This window comes from Schistocerca serialis, chromosome 1, assembly GCF_023864345.2.
Source record: "Schistocerca serialis cubense isolate TAMUIC-IGC-003099 chromosome 1, iqSchSeri2.2, whole genome shotgun sequence".
Classification (NCBI taxonomy): Eukaryota; Metazoa; Arthropoda; class Insecta; order Orthoptera; family Acrididae; genus Schistocerca; species Schistocerca serialis.
Genome location: NC_064638.1, coordinates 1,244,131,195 through 1,244,150,936, shown reverse-complemented (window position 1 = coordinate 1,244,150,936; position 19,742 = coordinate 1,244,131,195). Strand labels below are relative to the sequence as shown.

The window sequence follows — 19,742 nt, the reverse complement described above, 5'->3', positions numbered from 1 at the left end:
TCCTCCTTCGGCAGGAAGACCCAATTGTGTACAGTTCTTGTAGTGCAAACCTTTTCATACGCCAGACTGTAACTAAATGCGCTTTATACCAAGCAACCTACTCACCAGTTGACCTTTGTTTTAGATGATGAATTGAATGTGGTTCGTGTGTTAAGATTCTATTTTATGACTGGTCTCGTCGATAGTGGCTTGGGTAGAAGAATTTACTTTGTTTGTAAGATGGTTGCTACATCGCTTCATTTCCTGTTGCCCGTGAAGACACACTTTCATGTTCCACTATTTTGAGGTTGTGTCTTTACAGTCAATGTATTTTACTCACACACTGCCCTGACTTGTCCCTCTTTTGCTGCTTGTGAAAAAATGTGAGGAAGACAACCCCAAGATGGTTGTAGATTCCAATTTTTAATTTTCGTTTTGTTGGTTGCTCCTAACAATTAATAACCACAGTTGTGTTCTTTTTGTTAAGTGTGGGTGCTGACGAAATAGCAGTTTAGCTCACTATACAAGCCAGTACCATCACAAACAAATACAAGTAAAAGAAATTATCTTCCTCGCTGTATTTCTACAACAAGTGAGTAAATAGGAAAAAAGCAAACGAAGGTTCACATTAAATTTTGATTTATTCGAAACATTTGCAAATTAATTTCAAACATCTTCTAAAAAGCGTACATTAAAATTTTCTTGATGACAATTTTGAAGGGCACTTCACATTGTTAGTCACATCAAAACCAGAGACTTGATTTTACTTGGTACAAAAAATTTACAAGAGAACGCCTTCTTCTTCGGTGGTTCAGTAACACGTTTTAATGGGACAGACCACCTTTGGACTAAATGCTCTTATCTTTGGAGGGCCTGTGACTATGAAGGCCGCTTTAATAGGACACACCTTCCGTTGAGTAAAGGCCCTCTTCTTTGGTGGGCCTGTAACGATAAAGGCTGTTTTGATCGGAAATGGTCCTGTTTTTAAGGGCGTTAGTTTCATAAGGCCACAACTAAGAGAAGCTCTAAAACGAAAATAAGCTGCAAAGGTAGAGGTGGCTTCCAAACATTCCTCATTACAGGGATCATCAGCCCGTTCTGCAAGAGATACCACTGATTCTGCTGGTGGCTCATCATCATCTCTATCAAAGTTTTCATTACAGGGATCATCAGCCCGTTCTGCAAGAGATACCACTGATTCTGCTGGTGGCTCATCATCATCTCTATCAAAGTTTTCATTACAGATATCATCAGCCCGTTCTGCAAGAGATACCACTGATTCTGCTGGTGGCTCATCATCATCTCTATCAAAGTTTTCATTACAGATATCATCAGCCCGTTCTGCAAGAGATACCACTGATTCTGCTGGTGGCTCATCATCATCTCTATCAAAGTTTTCATTACAGGGATCATCAGCCCGTTCTGCAAGAGATACCACTGATTCTGCTGGTGGCTCATCATCATCTCTATCAAAGTTTTCATTACAGGGATCATCAGCCTGTTCTGCAAGAGATACCACTGATTCTGCTGGTGGCTCATCATCATCTCTATCAAAGTTTTCATTACAGATATCATCAGCCCGTTCTGCAAGAGATACCACTGATTCTGCTGGTGGCTCATCATCATCTCTATCAAAGTTTTCATTACAGATATCATCAGCCCGTTCTGCAAGAGATACCACTGATTCTGCTGGTGGCTCATCATCATCTCTATCAAAGTTTTCATTACAGGGATCATCAGCCCGTTCTGCAAGAGATACCACTGATTCTGCTGGTGGCTCATCATCATCTCTATCAAAGTTTTCATTACAGGGATCATCAGCCCGTTCTGCAAGAGATACCACTGATTCTGCTGGTGGCTCATCATCATCTCTATCAAAGTTTTCATTACAGGGATCATCAGCCTGTTCTGCAAGAGATACCACTGATTCTGCTGGTGGCTCATCATCATCTCTATCAAAGTTTTCATTACAGGGATCATCAGCCCATTCTGCAAGAGATACCACTGATTCTGCTGGTGGCTCATCATCATCTCTATCAAAGTTTTCATTACAGGGATCATCAGCCCGTTCTGCAAGAGATACCACTGATTCTGCTGGTGGCTCATCATCATCTCTATCAAAGTTTTCATTACAGATATCATCAGCCCGTTCTGCAAGAGATACCACTGATTCTGCTGGTGGCTCATCATCATCTCTATCAAAGTTTTCATTACAGGGATCATCAGCCCGTTCTGCAAGAGATACCACTGATTCTGCTGGTGGCTCATCATCATCTCTATCAAAGTTTTCATTACAGGGATCATCAGCCCGTTCTGCAAGAGATACCACTGATTCTGCTGGTGGCTCATCATCATCTCTATCAAAGTTTTCATTACAGGGATCATCAGCCTGTTCTGCAAGAGATACCACTGATTCTGCTGGTGGCTCATCATCATCTCTATCAAAGTTTTCATTACAGGGATCATCAGCCCGTTCTGCAAGAGATACCACTGATTCTGCTGGTGGCTCATCATCATCTCTATCAAAGTTTTCATTACAGATATCATCAGCCCGTTCTGCAAGAGATACCACTGATTCTGCTGGTGGCTCATCATCATCTCTATCAAAGTTTTCATTACAGATATCATCAGCCCGTTCTGCAAGAGATACCACTGATTCTGCTGGTGGCTCATCATCATCTCTATCAAAGTTTTCATTACAGATATCATCAGCCCGTTCTGCAAGAGATACCACTGATTCTGCTGGTGGCTCATCATCATTTCTATCAAAGTTTTCATTACAGGGATCATCAGCCCGTTCTGCAAGAGATACCACTGATTCTGCTGGTGGCTCATCATCATCTCTATCAAAGTTTTCATTACAGGGATCATCAGCCCGTTCTGCAAGAGATACCACTGATTCTGCTGGTGGCTCATCATCATCTCTATCAAAGTTTTCATTACAGGGATCATCAGCCCGTTCTGCAAGAGATACCACTGATTCTGCTGGTGGCTCATCATCATCTCTATCAAAGTTTTCATTACAGGGATCATCAGCCCGTTCTGCAAGAGATACCACTGATTCTGCTGGTGGCTCATCATCATCTCTATCAAAGTTTTCATTACAGGGATCATCAGCCCGTTCTGCAAGAGATACCACTGATTCTGCTGGTGGCTCATCATCATCTCTATCAAAGTTTTCAGTACAGGGACCAGCAGCCCATTCTGCAAGAGATACCACTGATTCTGCTGGTGGCTCATCATCATCTCTATCAAAGTTTTCATTACAGGGACCATCAGCCCATTCTGCAAGAGATACCACTGATTCTGCTGGTGGCTCATCATCATCTCTATCAAAGTTTTCATTACAGGGATCATCAGCCCGTTCTGCAAGAGATACCACTGATTCTGCTGGTGGCTCATCATCATCTCTATCAAAGTTTTCATTACAGATATCATCAGCCCGTTCTGCAAGAGATACCACTGATTCTGCTGGTGGCTCATCATCATCTCTATCAAAGTTTTCATTACAGATATCATCAGCCCATTCTGCAAGAGATACCACTGATTCTGCTGGTGGCTCATCATCATCTCTATCAAAGTTTTCATTACAGATATCATCAGCCCATTCTGCAAGAGATACCACTGATTCTGCTGGTGGCTCATCATCATCTCTATCAAAGTTTTCATTACAGGGATCATCAGCCCGTTCTGCAAGAGATACCACTGATTCTGCTGGTGGCTCATCATCATCTCTATCAAAGTTTTCATTACAGGGACCATCAGCCTGTTCTGCAAGAGATACCACTGATTCTGCTGGTGGCTCATCATCATCTCTATCAAAGTTTTCATTACAGGGATCATCAGCCCGTTCTGCAAGAGATACCACTGATTCTGCTGGTGGCTCATCATCATCTCTATCAAAGTTTTCAGTACAGGGACCAGCAGCCCATTCTGCAAGAGATACCACTGATTCTGCTGGTGGCTCATCATCATCTCTATCAAAGTTTTCATTACAGGGACCATCAGCCCATTCTGCAAGAGATACCACTGATTCTGCTGGTGGCTCATCATCATCTCTATCAAAGTTTTCATTACAGGGATCATCAGCCCGTTCTGCAAGAGATACCACTGATTCTGCTGGTGGCTCATCATCATCTCTATCAAAGTTTTCATTACAGGGATCATCAGCCCGTTCTGCAAGAGATACCACTGATTCTGCTGGTGGCTCATCATCATCTCTATCAAAGTTTTCATTACAGGGATCATCAGCCCGTTCTGCAAGAGATACCACTGATTCTGCTGGTGAATCATCATCATCTCTATCAAAGTTTTCATTACAGGGATCATCAGCCCGTTCTGCAAGAGATACCACTGATTCTGCTGGTGGCTCATCATCATCTCTATCAATGTTTTCATTATAGGGATCATGAGCCCATTCTGCAAGAGATACCACTGAGTCTGCTGGTGGTCTAGCATCTATCTCTAACTGCTGAGATAGGGATTCTGCAGCAGTCGCGCCCTCTGATGCTGGAGGCACGGCAATTGTCTCGAGCTGATTTGTTTTCTCATCAAGTCTTCTTCTGTCAGCGGGATGGTGTTGGCGAGTCCACTCCTGTTGGCAGAATACAGAAAGCTCGGTAAGAGACATGGAATACAAAATCATATATGTGTATTCAATGTATATCACGAGAATAATTCTGTAACTATCACTTTGTTGCCTTTAACTGTTAGGTAGAAGGAGAACAATTTTAAAAATAATTGATGTCTGATTATTAATGTTCGTTTGGAGCAGCCGTAATATGCGGGACCTTTATGTGTGTACTTATTTGAGTTTAATGTTTCAGTACGAATTTTTCAGTTGCGTGTGTGTTCAGGTGAGAGTGGAGATGACGGCAAACGCGATGCAAAATATAATTCCGAATTACGTGTATATTCAATACCGTTTATCCCAGCAGTTAAACTTGTGTCCACTTTTTATGTAATGGTCATGTATACGTACAAGTTACGGTTATGTAGGCAGTTTCAGTACATTAAATCTATTGACCCTCACAGCTCGCACTTGTTATGGGGCGATACATGCTTGAATGGTTCACCGGCGTTGCATCTGATTTTGTGGTGTAACCAGCTCGGCATTTTTACGAGGGAAACGCTCGTCGTCTTCTGGGACACCACTTAAATCTTCAGTGGCTACTTGGTAATACTGTGACTTTTCAAATATCATCCGACACCATACTTGGGAGCCATTCTACCAGCGGTAACGTTGTTTGTATCGATTGTGGTTATTCTCGTGAAGCATCTGAAGTAACTTGGGAGGCACTTGCCCTCTGAAAGTAGTGTACGCTATTCCAGTGAAGTCCAACTATTACAAAGAAGAAGCTACAGTGGTTTGTGACATACAGTGACGAGGCCGCCGAATTGTTTGGTGGACCCGAACATATTCGAAGGAGACAGCGTGAATCCAATGTGCATTGACAGGATACCGGAAAAGGCAAACTCAAAGGGCGTTTCTCACTTGTAAACGGATATGCACGGAAGTAAATAGAACACAGAAACGACAGAGAAAAATTGCACGTGAAGTGAGTTTTGTAACTCCCTGAAAACAGACATACTGGTCAGCGCCGCATTAAGTTAAAAGTTCTCGGAAGAGGGAAATTGTTTGTACTGGAAGCAGTGGAGCCATCCGCTGAAAAGACTTCCACCGCCAACTGTTAGTAATAAGCCTTGGTCTTCTTCAGACTACTTCCACCACCAGCTGTGAGTAACAATCATAGGACTGTAAAGATGATAATGATTTGCTGCGGCAGCCTTTTACAATGTAAGGTTATTATTATGCTGTTATATCTGTCACTAACAGTTCATCAGGCAAAGCCAATAAACACTAACCGATAATCTAAAACTACTCTCCCTCTTCCTTAACTAGTTCTCTTAAAATTTAACTGCGTATTATTTGTGCAGGAGATACCCGAAACATGGAAACCTGAAATTACTACATCTTTACCTAAGAAAGGATTAAATCATTACTCCGAAACAGAGCAAAACAGCTATATAAGCAACTAAGTGCGCAACAGGAATTCCACTATTAAACGCTGGGCAGGGTGAGCGAATGGGTGGAAAGAGTTCATTGAAGGCCTCTACGAGGGGTAGAAATGGAAGTCGAGATGAAAGACGTAGGGATCCAGTAATGGCACTTATCAGAGTTTCGACGCACTTACGATCAAATAAATCTACAGACATCGACAGCATATCTACATTTCTAAAATCATGACTGAAAGTGAAAACCAAACGACTTTTCAAGTTCGATTGAAGGATTTTTTAGTCTGCAAACTACACAGAATTCCAAGGGCTTATAAGAGCGAGAACTACCGAAAAATCGACTGACAAGTATAACACACCGAAGAATGGAAAAGAAAGCTTTGATTGAGGAAAGGTGCTGCGAATACATAGAAAGAAAGATCCCATATGATTTAGCTACAATATAGCAGGTCAGCAACTACAAGCAGATAATTCCATAAATTATCTGGGAGTACGCACTAGGAGTGATTTGAAATGGAATGATCATATAAAGTTGATCGTCGGTAAAGCAGATGCTAGACTGAGATTCATTGGAAGAATCCTAAGAAAATGCAATCCGAAAACAAAGGAAGTAGGTTACAGTACGCTTGTTCGCCCACTGCTTGAATACTGCTCAGCAGTGTGGGATCCGTACCAGATAGGGTTGATGGAAGAGATAGAGAAGATCCAACGGAGAGCAGCGCGCTTCGTGACAGGATCATTTAGTAATCGCGAAACCGTTACGGAGATGATAGATAAACACCGGTGGAAGATGCTGCAGGAGAGACGCTCAGTAGCTCGTTACGGGCTTTTGTTGAAGTTTCGAGAACATACCTTCACCAAGGAGTCAAGCAGTATATTGCTCCCTCCTATGTATATCTTGCGAAGAGACCATGAGGATAAAATCAGAGAGATTAGAGCCCACACAGAGGCATACCGACAATCCTTCTTTCCACGAACAATACGAGACTGGAATAGAAGGGAGAACCGATAGAGGTACTCAAGGTACGCTCCGCCACACACCGTCAGGTGGCTTGCGGAGTATGGATGCAGATGTAGATGTAGATGTAGGTAAAGGCACCAGAGAGGCACCTCTGACGTCGCTCATTATTGTAGAAGCAAGACTGCAAAAAGGGTTCCACGATGTAAAATAGTGGAATGTGTTTCAGTTTCTCAGGAAAATTCAGGGCTCTACCTAGTCTTTCGCCCATACTATTCAGTCTGCCCATCAGCGAAATGATGACGAAAGTAAATGAAAGGATCAGGTGTGGGTTTAAATTCCGGATGGAAGGATATCAGGGATAAGATTCAGTGGTGGCACTGCTGTCCTCAGTAAAAGTGAAGGGAAATGTTATGACGATATGCACAACGTTACACTAGGCTGTTATATTGAATCAGAAACAGTGTTGCACAAAGTAGCAATTTTACGAGAGACGGTTCCTGAATGTAGTATGGCGGCATGCTTAATTTCTTCTTTTGATGAGCCCAGTGGTAGAGCTATTTGAAAAACTAACTAAATTTCTTAACATTGTTTAGAATCTAGTCACACAGCCTGCCCATATTTTTGTTTCTAAGCTATTGGTAACCTCGAGTGGTGTGATTACTTCTATTTACTTCATTTTGTGAGAAGTTTCCATGGATGTGTTATGGGTGTGTTAATGAAAGTATTTTTCGCTGCACTGGGTGATATAATTGACCAGTGATCGTCAGATCAGAGCAATTTGTGATCCTGTTATTGTGGAAGGTGGGTTTTTGAACAGTACTGCGTATTCAAGGATCACACAGGTGATGTTTTTGCCTACAACACGTTTAGCAGTGAATGTGATGTTTTTATGTGGTCCAGTGAACGATTTTCGTTTAGTCTTTTCAGCCAGAAGACCGTTTTGATGCATCTGATCACAGTTGTCAATACTCAACAGCTAGCTTCTTCATTTGTGTACAACCACTGCAAGCTACACCTATTTGAGCCACCTCACCGTCGTGACGCTTCGGAATCAAAGTGACGATTGCTTGATACCTCAGGAAGTGTCCCGTTAAAAGATACCTCTTTTAATAAGTTGTGCCATAAATCTCTTTTCTGTCCAATTCGTTTCAGTACCTCCTCAGCAATTATCGAATCTATCCAGTTGTGTAAGGCAGGTAAAAAATGAGCTGACAAAACATATCCCATGTTTCATTACTTCTTCGGGATGCAGACTATTAGACATTTTCGGGAGTCAGTTTAAGATATGTACTGTATGCCACTCACCAGATCATCACGTAAGAGCCCAGTCCACTCTCCAGCTGCCGCCTGGGAATGCGGATGTTCGACCCACTGCATCTGTACAAAAAGGAAAAAAAATCTTGTAGTTAACGTATGTACCCACAGGAACACTACAGACTAGATCGATAGCTGAAACACATTTAACAGCAACATAAAGTAGACTGCGAAGTGCTACAGAATCGATCCTGTTGTCGAAGCAATTAAATTAGAAGTGAGGAAAACCCTAGTCTGATGACTGACTTTTCCAGTGGAGACAGCTTATTGACTATGAGTACTTCAAGGCTAGTAAATACAGATGTAGGAATAAATACTCGACATGAAGGTAATTCACCGGTCATGTCACACAGTTAAATAGAGAGCTGTGAACAGTTAAAGAAAGTGGCCATCAGCAATAAACCAAAACTCAGTCGATGCAAGTACCTTGGTGTTAGTGGGTACAGTGTCGCAATCTCCCACATAGCAATGAAAAAGTAGAGACAAGATCAATAGCGAAGAAAACAGGAAAAGCGACGCTTGGAAATTACCACATTCAGAAAGAAGGATGGACAGCCTTATAGGTAAATATGTTGTTGTGGTCTTCAATCCTGAGACTGGTTTGATGCAGCTCTCCATGCTACTCTATCCTGTGCAAGCTTCTTCATCTCCCAGTACCTACTGCAGCCTACACCCTTCTGAATCTGCTTAGTGTATTCATCTCTTGGTCTCCGTCTACGATTTTTACCCTGCACGCTGCCCTCTAGTACTAAATTGGTGATCGCTAGATGCCTCAGAACATGTCCTACCAACCCATCCCATCTTCTAGTCAAGTTGTACCACAGACTCCTCTTCTCCCCAATTCTATTCAATACCTCCTCATTAGTTATGTGATCTACCCATCTAATCTTCAGCTTTCTTCTGTAGCACCACATTTCGAAAGCTTCTATTCTCTTCTTGTCCAAACTATGTATCGTCCATGTTTCACTTCCATAGATGGCTACACTCCATACAAATACTTTCAGAAACGACTTTCTGACACTTAAATCAATACTCGATGATAACAAATTTCTCTTCTTCAGAAACGCTTTCCTTGCCATTGCCAGTCTACATTTTATATCCTCTCTACTTCGACCATCATCAGTTATTTTGCTCCCCAAATAGCAAAACTCCTTTACTACTTTAAGTGTCTCATTTTCTAATCTAATTCCCTCAGCATCACCCGACATAATTCGACTACATTCCATTATCCTCGTTTTGCTTTTGTTGATGTTCAGCTAAATTTTCGGAAGTGAGTGACGTCCGTTAGTGAGCACATGGTGTGTGTGTGTATGTGTGTATGTGTGTGCTACTGGTGTGGTACACGTCGTCAGGAAACGAAGTGGTGCTCACCTTCGGAGCTTTGGTGACCTGCTCCAACTCGACCAGCCGTCGATGCCCCTGCATCGTCTTCCTCCGGCCGAAACAAGGACAGCACGCCGCCCAGTATCTCCTCCAACCCATCTGCAGCAGAGAAGAGCCTGTTCCACAAGCTGCCGAATGGTTTACGGTATAGTAATTGCTGCATTGTGTTGCACAGTAGGATCTCTCCTGTTGTCACCATACTGTGAAATAGATGGCGTGTTCAGCACCGCAAATAATTGTGGCAATATCGAGTAGTTGCAAAAGAAGGGAAAGTTTTCAAATAGAGAAATAGTCAGTTTTAGCAGTTTTTAAACGGCTCTGGTATTGTCACGTAGAAACCACAGTCACGTTCTTAAGTTAGGTTGGTCAATGAAGTACTAAATTTAGACCTGGAAGCACGTTAATTACTGAAACCAGCTCGCAGCCAGAACAGAACTGTTTCTGAACGAAGATTGCAGATATCGACACTGACGGAGAAAAATTGCAACTCCAAAAAATAATTAACGTAGAATATTGAAATTTAGGGAATACATTTACTTAGGTAACATATTTAAGTACTCAGTATTGCAAGATCTCAGGGTAAATTTAAGTGCAAGGTGGCCATCGCAAATGTGAAATTCTGATACATTAATAATCGGTGTAACCGTCATAATGTTGAATGCAAGGATGCAAAGGTGCGTGCGCTGTGCTCCACAGGTGCCGGATGGCTGTTTGTTTGACAGAATTCAGTGCCTATTGCACTTGTTCGCACAACACAGGGACAGTTAATGCTGGTTACAGATGACGTCCCATTGCGACGTAACGCGCTCTTTCGCACATGGAAGGCGGTTCTGCAACATAAATTGTCCACCTACCTCGAAACTGCTGCAGGTCTGCATACGTAACTCCTGACTGCAGCTACTTAAGGGGGGAAGGACGTCAAACGGGCCGACTTGGAGCAGGAGAGGCATCACAGGACATTTTAATGTCTACTGTCTATACTTTTAGAAATAAATTCATAAAACTTTGTCAATATTCACACTCGTTACAGCGGAAGATCGAAAACATAAGAAAATAATTTTTTTTTTACGTGTGAAATTTCATCATTCTTTCACTTACTAATGGCTTCATTTGTTGCTATAGGTACACTTTTCTTCATAAGTTCGAGAGATTCTTCGATTAATTTTGCACAGCATACAAACCATACTTACAGGTGTATGAAACTCTAGAATTTATTTAATTTATGAAAAAACGAATGAGCTGTTATATTTTAAACTTCATGTTTAGAAAAAACACAAATTTTGTAGTTAATTACCTCAATTTTTACCACAGTTTTTAATAGATTTGTAAAATTCTAGAGTTTCGTACACCTTTGAGTATGGTTTGCATGCTGTGCAAAATTCATCGAAGAATCTCTCTTACTTATGAAGAAAAGTGCACCTATAGCAACAAATGCTGCCATTAGTAAGTGAAAAAAAAGATGAAATTTTACATGTAAAAAAAATTTATTTTGTTATGTTTTCGAACTTCCACTGCTGTGAGTGTGAATTTTGAATCCTTCCTGGTCATGCTGACAAAGTTTTATGAATTTATTTGTAAAAGTATAGACAGTGGAAATTAAAATGTTCTGCTTCTCCTGCTCCAAGTCGGCCCGTTTGACGTCCTACCCGCCTTAAGAGATATCAGAAAAGCAGTGTTGAAGAAACTGAGATTTCATAACTATACGTCGAAGGCCGCTATAAGTACAAAAAGCTGAAGATAGTCTTGTCAGCTCTAAAGAATAAATCGGAAATGGGTTGCTGTTCAAATTTCTAAGTTCAAAGGTCCTTTTAAACTTACATTAAGATTTTTTTTATTGCCATTAAGCGAGATCATCAGCCCATATGTCTTCAAATCATTTAAGTTCCTGTTCACAGTCCGAGTCACACTCAAACAGCCAGAACTTTTCCTATCAAATTCCGCAATCATTTACGAGAGTAACACAGTCAATAAACTGCTATTTACTTTTGCACTCGGCATTCAGTGGTTGTCTTTAAATAAAGTTTTTGCTCGCCATAAATACTCAGTAAAAAAAAATTTACTTGGTACCGCCACGCTTTTAGTTCAAAGTTTACACACGCGTTTTTCTCCAGAACAAATTATCTCTCTACTCTTAAAATTTCAAAAATAGTTAATGGTAAACACCAGCTACCTTTATCACTGTACCGAAACGCGGAAGCCACAATATCACTTCATTTTACACATAATGCGTTCGGACACTTTCAGCATGACCGGTTCCTTCGAAAATTAGTCCACCACTCCCTTCTTCTCTCTGCCTCTACAAGCCCCTCTATCTTATGCGTTAGGTGGCAAACCGTCTCAGTTCTTATTGGCTGTACAGAATTACGGCCAATCAGAACTGACTTTCAGGGCTCGGCTCGCGTCAAAATCTAGCAAGAACCAACCACTGCTCACAGCTTATTGTCATCATTAAAATAAGCAACTCTAAACTCTCTTGATAGACAAACGAAATGAAATAAACTTTAAGCTGTACTTAACGTCTGGAATTTAACTATATAATCGCGAACGTTCTGGCTGTCTCTTCCAAACTCAAACATGCTTGGACATCCGTCATCCACTAGTAGGGAACCACTGGTGGATTCGTTACCACGATACAAAGCTGGAACACTTGCAAGTTCCTATAGAGAATTACAAACTGAAAATTTAATACTGGCGAATGTCCCACATACACTCACACAATTACTCTCTTTCACACTCACCCTAACACAAAAGATAAATGTTGTTGTTGTTGTGGTCTTCAGTCCTGAGACTGGTTTGATGCACCTCTCCATGCTAAATAATAAAGATAAATATCTACTTGAAATTCTTAAAGCTATTACTACAGCAAAATTACGAAAGGTATTCTAAAATGAGAAGTTTCCAAATTTGAATCTAAAAACTGAAGGTGTTATCATATCTTTTCAAATAGTCATAGTTGGTGAACTATTAACATGATTGATTTTGAAACATCCCCATAGATAAATTAGTGAATTACTGTGCTGATAAACCTCTTACGTTATTTGATACACAATATTTTAAGCGCTACGCAATCTGACTATCAATAATCCCTACAAAAGAATGGCCCTGACTAACATTAACCTATACCTTTCACGAATCACTTACCTCACAAAAATCTTCGTTACTCGAACTACTGCAATACAGCGAGCGCCAATACTGCCAGCTAAATAAAAGATTCTAACTACTGAAGGCACTAACTACTGATAGGCATAGTCAGCAAATGAAAGATTTTGATAGAGAACAAACAATGTATTTACCTTAATAATATTCAAATTCATCATATAAATATATATCAGTTCATGATATACAGTATTACAAATTTACTCTTTCTGGTGGAAATACGTCCAGATTGTCTGCTCCCAAAATTCTGCCATCTCTCTCCCCACATCCACCACTGCTGGCGGCTCACCTCCAACTGCGCAACGCTACGCGCTATTCACATACAACTGCCCAACACTACAATAGCGAATATTTTAACAATGCAAACTAGCCACAGACTGATCAGAGCACAATTAGTGATTTTCATACAGAGCGCTACGTGGCGTTACCAAGATAAAAACCTAAAAGCCTACTTACAATTTAGTTTTTTAAGTGTCGGATAGTTACGTTTCTTACTGACTTTTTTTTGTAACTTCCAGATTATGACAGTTATTGACTTCAGATTTTGACAGTGTGTTCATCGGGCTATTTCTAGATCAGTTATTAATTTTTATAGTTCCAGAGATTGTAACTACTCTGTAAGTGCCTCTCCGCTACTTTCACACGCTGCAGTCACGCCTTATCGTCACGAAGCACGTCTGCAGGACATAGCTCGGACGTTGCAGATCGTATAAGATTCTGACTGCTTACACTGGAGCCCACATACATTAATACAAGTAAGCCTTAATAGACAAATTGGCGATCGCGCCCTAGCTGCGACGCCTCAGCACGTGCACTCAAGTGGAGACACAGTAGGACGAGAGAGTGAGTCGACACTGTATAGCATGTTCGGTTACAACAGCCGTATGTGAGCGAGCAGTATCATGTTGGAAAACTACCCCTGGGACGCTGTTCACGAATGGCAGCAAAACAGGTCGAAACGACAGATCGACGTACAAATTTGCAGTAAGTGTGTATGGGACAACCACACGAGCGCTCCTGCTGTCATACGAAATTGCATCCCAGACTGTAACTCCAGGTGTAGGTCCCGTGTGCCTGGCACGATGAGTGGTCGGCTGCTGGCCCTCAACTGGCATCCCCCTGATCAACAACACACGGCCATCACCGGCACGGAATCAGAACCGGCTAACCCAACGAACACTCTCTTGACACCACTGAAGTCCCAAATGCCGGTGTAAGGGGTGTATGACGTCGTGGTTTCCTGAATTTCATTGCTTACGTATTCCGCCCTCACAATCATATTCCGCACATCAAGACGCTTCATTCGAACCCAAACTCGATAAGATAAAGTCAATGTTGTATGAATTCATGTAAACGATATGCAAATAACAAGTAAGTGCACAGTGGTTGAAACACTCGAGGCTGGCGTACACACGCACATTTAAGACACGACGGTCACAAGAGCTTTTAGTTCGGGAGAGGCGGACCACACGCCGGGAGGCCGGTCCCTTAGGAGGATGGGTCAGTCTGTCTACGTCGGCCGGCGACTGCCCGTGGAGCGGACTGCATTTGCCTGAGCGAAAGGGAGAATGACGCCGTGTTCAGTTTAAAAGCAAATTCCGCTACATTGTGTGGGAGCGCCCAGCCTACGCATTATTTACAAATATAGCACACCGTTTCAGAGGTTTTCACAGGGAGACAGCAAACGCCAAACGCTGATGCTACAGATATCTGGATTGGTCACTTTAAACGAACGGCGTTGGGAGAGCCAGTCCTGACAAAACTCTACCATTTGGTGAGCAAGATGTATGAGACAGGCGAAATACCCTCAGACTTCAATAAGAATATAATAATACCAATCCCAAAGAAAGCAGGTGTTGACAGATGTGAAAATTACCGAACAATCAGTTTAATAAGCCACAGCTGCAAAATACTAACACGAATTCTTTACAGACGAATAGAAAAACTAGTAGAAGCCGACATCGGGGAAGATCAGTTTGGATTCCGTAGAAGTGCTGGAACACGTCAGGCAATACTGACCCTACGACTTATCTTAGGAGCTAGATTAAGGAAAGGTAAACCTACGTTTCTAGCATTTGTAGACTTAGAGAAAGCTTTTGACAATGTTGATTGGAATACTCTCTTTCAAATTCTGAAGGTGGCAGGGGTAAAATACAGGGAGCGAAAGGCTATTTACAATTTGTACAGATACCAGATGGCAGTTATAAGAGTCGAGGGACAAGAAAAGGAATCAGCGGTTGGGAAGGGAGTAAGACAGGGTTGTAGCCTCTCCCCGATGTTATTCAATCTGTATATTGAGCAAGCAGTAAAGGAAACAAAAGAAAAATTCGAACGAGGTATTAAAATCCATAGAGAAGAAATAAAAAGTTTGAGGTTCGCCGATAACATTGTAATTCGGTCAGAGACAGCAAAGGACTTGGAAGAGCAGTTGAATGGAATGAACAGTGTCTTGAAAGGAGGATATAAGATGAACATTAACAAAAGCAAAACGAGGATAATGGAATGTAGTCGAATTAAGTCGGGTGATGCTGAGGGAATTAGATTAGGAAATGAGACACTTAAAGTAGTAAAGGAGTTTTGCTATTTGGGGCGCAAAATAACTGATGATGGTCGTAGTAGAGAGGATATAAAATGTAGACTGGCAATGGCAAGGAAAGCGTTTCTCAAGAAGAGAAATTTGTTAACATCGAGTATAGATTTAAGTGTCAGGAAGTCGTTTCTGAAAGTATTTGTATGGAGTATAGCCATCTATGGAAGTGAAACATTGACGATAAATAGTTTGGACAAGAAGAGAATAGAAGCTTTCGAAATGTGGTGCTACAGAAGAAAGCTGAAGATTAGATGGGTAGATCACATAACTAATGAGGAAGTATTGAATAGGATTGGGGAGAAGAGAAGTTTAAGGCACAACTTGACACACGTATGTAACGCAGCAGCGATGGCGAGGCATTGTAGCATCTGTGACCAGAGAGTATGCGCTTGACCGCGCGAGTGTTGCGAGCGGTTCTCAGTCAGTAGTGGTCTTTGCGAGTTAGTTGTCGCTATGCAGAGTAGCAGTCAGTCAGTCGTTGCGAGTCTGTAGCTCTGTCTAGTTGAGAGCAGTACTCAGTCTGTAGTCGTCATGCAGAGCGGTCGGTCAGTAGTAGCAGCCCAGTGCGGTTGTGTGATGTAGGCGGTCGGCAACAATGGTCAAGATGAGGAATAAGGTATACTGTTAATTAATATAATCATTAGATAATGAAAAATTTTATTTATTGTAATTATTCTCCAACAAGTCTCCCAATAATAATTTTTTATTTCAAAAGCATTTTCTCAAAAGTTTAATTTTTTTTGAACTAAAGATCTCGTTGCACTTCCCATTTCATTCCACTTCTTTTTGAAGAAAAATTTCACTAGAATTACAAAAAAAAGGAGAATATTATTATTTGCAATGTAGTTCCTCCAAGTGGTGCGCAACAACAAGAGCAGATATGTGACATCCATTTATTCTGAGGTAAGACTTTAATTCTGATTGTTTTTACACAGGGCCAAAGACCGATATTTCGGTTTAATTGAATTTTCTTGTCACTGAATGGACTTTAATTTTTTGAAGGATTTATAATTGAGTCAGATTGCGAATTTCACATTTGTTGCCATTGTCAGTACATTTGATTGTGGGCAGGTTACGCATAGAGCCATGTCCATCAGCATTTCTAATTAGTATCGTTATTTTCTTTTAAAATTTTTGTGGGGAGGTTACACTTGGCTCCCATTTCTATTAAGTATTGCTATATTTTCTTATATAAAAAAATTGCGGTGGGGAGGTTACACTTGGCGACACCCAGTCCAGGATCGTATTTCGTTGAGAGTCTTTTGAGCGACAGTCAGATATCTGCTCTTATTTGCTTAGATAATTAGGATTTGGCGCAACGCTTTTAATAATATTGTGACTTTCTTTCTACAGGTCAACGGCAATTTGCTGCTTTGTTGTATTTGTGTGTTGCTTTTGCATTGTGCTTATTTGTTTTGTGAAAAATTTTGACTATTGTAAAAATGCCGCGAAAGACTGTGAATAGTGTATCGCGAAGTATTGTGAATGAAATTACCGACTTAAACAACGTGACCGATAGTAATTGTGATACGCAACGTAATGATGACAATCCTGCGTTCACTAACAATCAGTGCATTCCAACCACTAATGATGACTTTCACCTTAATGATGAACAAACGAACTCAATTGTCTCGTCTGTTAACTTGATGACAATTGATGACGCAGAATGCTCTATGGTAATGAGCGCTGTAGAGCTTAACACACCCGATTTGGAAAATTCAAGTAATGTACAGTCAAATCTGTCTAATGAAAATGAACAGATCACACAAAGTAGGACAGATGTATTTAATTCCGAAACAATGACTGATAGTATACATTTGACTGGTAATCCTTTTTGTAAGTTGCAAAATGACCAAATGGTCACACAAAGCGGGACAATTGCAAATACACCGTCAAATAGTACAGAGAATAGAGTAGATAATGTTACATTGGGTCAAATTATGGCAATATTGCTACAAAATAATGAGCAGATCAAACAACAGAGTGAAAATTTCAAACAACTTAGGGAAGATAATAAACAACAGAGTGAAAATTTCAAACAACTTAGGGAAGATAACAGACAGCTTTGTGAACAAATTAGAGACGTTGCCGCGCAGTGCCATGACACTAAGGAACAGTTGCGCGTGGAAATTGAGGCTTGTTCTCAAAAAAATAGCGAAGAAATTAAGTCTGTTGCGCAAGAATTAAGAGAAATGCAAACGGCCGCAACAGAAACACTCAGAGACGAAATTAGCGGAGTCGCTAAACAATGCTCTGAAAAAGCTGCACAATTACGGGACGAGTTTAGAGCAATGACGGTAGAACTTTCGCGCACTATGGACGCAAAGATAGACGGGAAATTCGAACAGCAGAACACTCAGATTAACGAGCGCTTTAATCAGCACATACAGAACAGTGATACGCGTTTCCGCAAATTTATTCAAGATCAAAATAAAGTCAAACGTCAGGTTATGGAAACAATCACTGCACAAAGACAAGAGGACAAATGTAAAATGTTCGCGAAAGCGAAGACGTATGTAGACAATAATATTACTACAGTGTCCGACAAAATTAATACCATAGAACAATTGAACGCGGAATTACGGGATGAAATTTCTGACCTTAAATCAAAAACAGATACACACACAGTAAATATTCAAACAGTGACAGATAGATTTGAACAATTAGATCTAACACAGGATTGCGATGTCATCAAAGCTGATGTTAAAAAACTGAGCGAAACTACGCGCAAGTTGCAAAAACAGATTAATGCGTCTGATTCTAAAACCGATGATCAGGTTAAAATACTGGCTGAAAGATGTGATGAATTGGCCAGTCGTATTGATGTTATCGAAAATGCTAATGACAATAAATCAGACGATACTGCACCGGTTTCATTTATCCAAACGCCTGAATTTCAAAATTTACAGCAGACTATTAATGAGATCGATTCATCTAACAACACGTTACGTAGGAAGTTATCAAATTTACAACAAGAAGTAACAGAGATGAAAAACATTTCAGTTAGTAACATACCACAACAGACGCCACTTTATGAACATGTGTCAGACTCACGCAGCGCGTATAATTTGGGTAATCTGCAGAGAGTACGGGACTTAGATTCCGAACAACCACAGTTCAATAGATACTCTTACGATCCTGAACCTGTTCCATCATGCAGAGATGATAACTTCGACTACAAACATTTTCTGTCAGTGAGAAAGTTTAAGGTTTTCAAAAACGATAGAACGCAGATTCACCCACTGGATTGGATTCAACAGTTTAGTTTTGCTCTTCCACCGACTTGGCCTGTAACACATAAACTTGAATTTATTTGCAGTTTTTTGGAAGGCGAACCGGCAACTCGTATGAGACCGATCGCGAGACAGTGTTACTCGGTAGAGGAATTTCAGAATGCTTTTCTGTCAGCGTACTGGTCGAAGACGACACAGCGCGGAATTAAAGACCAACTAATTAGTTTGCCAAACTATGAAAACTCAAATTTTCCCAGTGTAACGCAATTTTTTGAGCACATGGTACAACAAAACCAGTACCTAAGTGAACCGTACAGTGAATCCGCACTTATACAACTATGCATCTCTAAATTACCACGGTCACTACGAGTGTCACTTCTAACGGGCCAGCAAAAAGAAAACATTTCAGCATTCAGAGATCTTTTACAGCTCTTGGAAGTACAGCAATCTGATTATTCTTTTGTAAACAAAAACTTTTTGAGTAACAACCAAGGTCAACAACAGTACTACAATTATGATCAGGGACGTAATTCCAATCGGAAAGATAACAGACGTTTTAGGAACGACAATTACCAAAACTTTAATAACAGGCAAAATTCGAATTATCAATACCGTCAAAATTTTCAGCAACAGGAACAACACTTTAGTAACAATAGAGGTGTTTCACAACAACAACATCAAAACCAGCCGGTTAACATACCTAACCAACAATGGAATACACAAGGTCAACCAGGCTTTAATGTTTCGCCGCGTGGACGTATAGCCCCTGGTCCAACAAATAGTAACGTACGTCAGCAAGGAAACAACTACGTACAGAGAAGACAGTATTTCAATTCCCATCGCAATGCACCGTATAGGAATGACTATTACGACAGACGTAAAAATAATGAAGACAATTTTCAGCGAACATCTAACAACAGTCGGTCATACCAACAGCAAAATCATACGCAAGAACATTTTCTCATGAATGAACCCGACAGTAGGTACCATCCAGAGCGTAACACGCCTGGAAGAAGTAATAGGACAGTTCAAATAGTCGAAATGCCACAGAATCCTCCTAATAATAATAACACGTCAGATAGAATCTGACTAGATAATGTACAGGACGCAT

The 19,742-nt window shown here is 40.9% G+C and overlaps 1 protein-coding gene across 1 annotated transcript in view; it reads right to left on the bottom strand.

Annotated features, from left to right (window-relative positions):
* LOC126456710 (uncharacterized) overlaps positions 1-9,694 on the bottom strand; it is a 190,158-nt gene extending 180,464 nt beyond the window's left edge. The window contains exons 1-3 of the mRNA XM_050092453.1: positions 9,641-9,694; positions 8,261-8,332; positions 1,060-4,573 (exon numbers count right to left, since the gene is read on the bottom strand). Of these exons, the coding sequence (XP_049948410.1) occupies positions 1,060-4,573; positions 8,261-8,332; positions 9,641-9,694 (3,640 nt within the window). The remainder of the gene's footprint in view (positions 1-1,059; positions 4,574-8,260; positions 8,333-9,640) is intronic.
* Between the last annotated feature and the right edge of the window lie 10,048 nt (positions 9,695-19,742).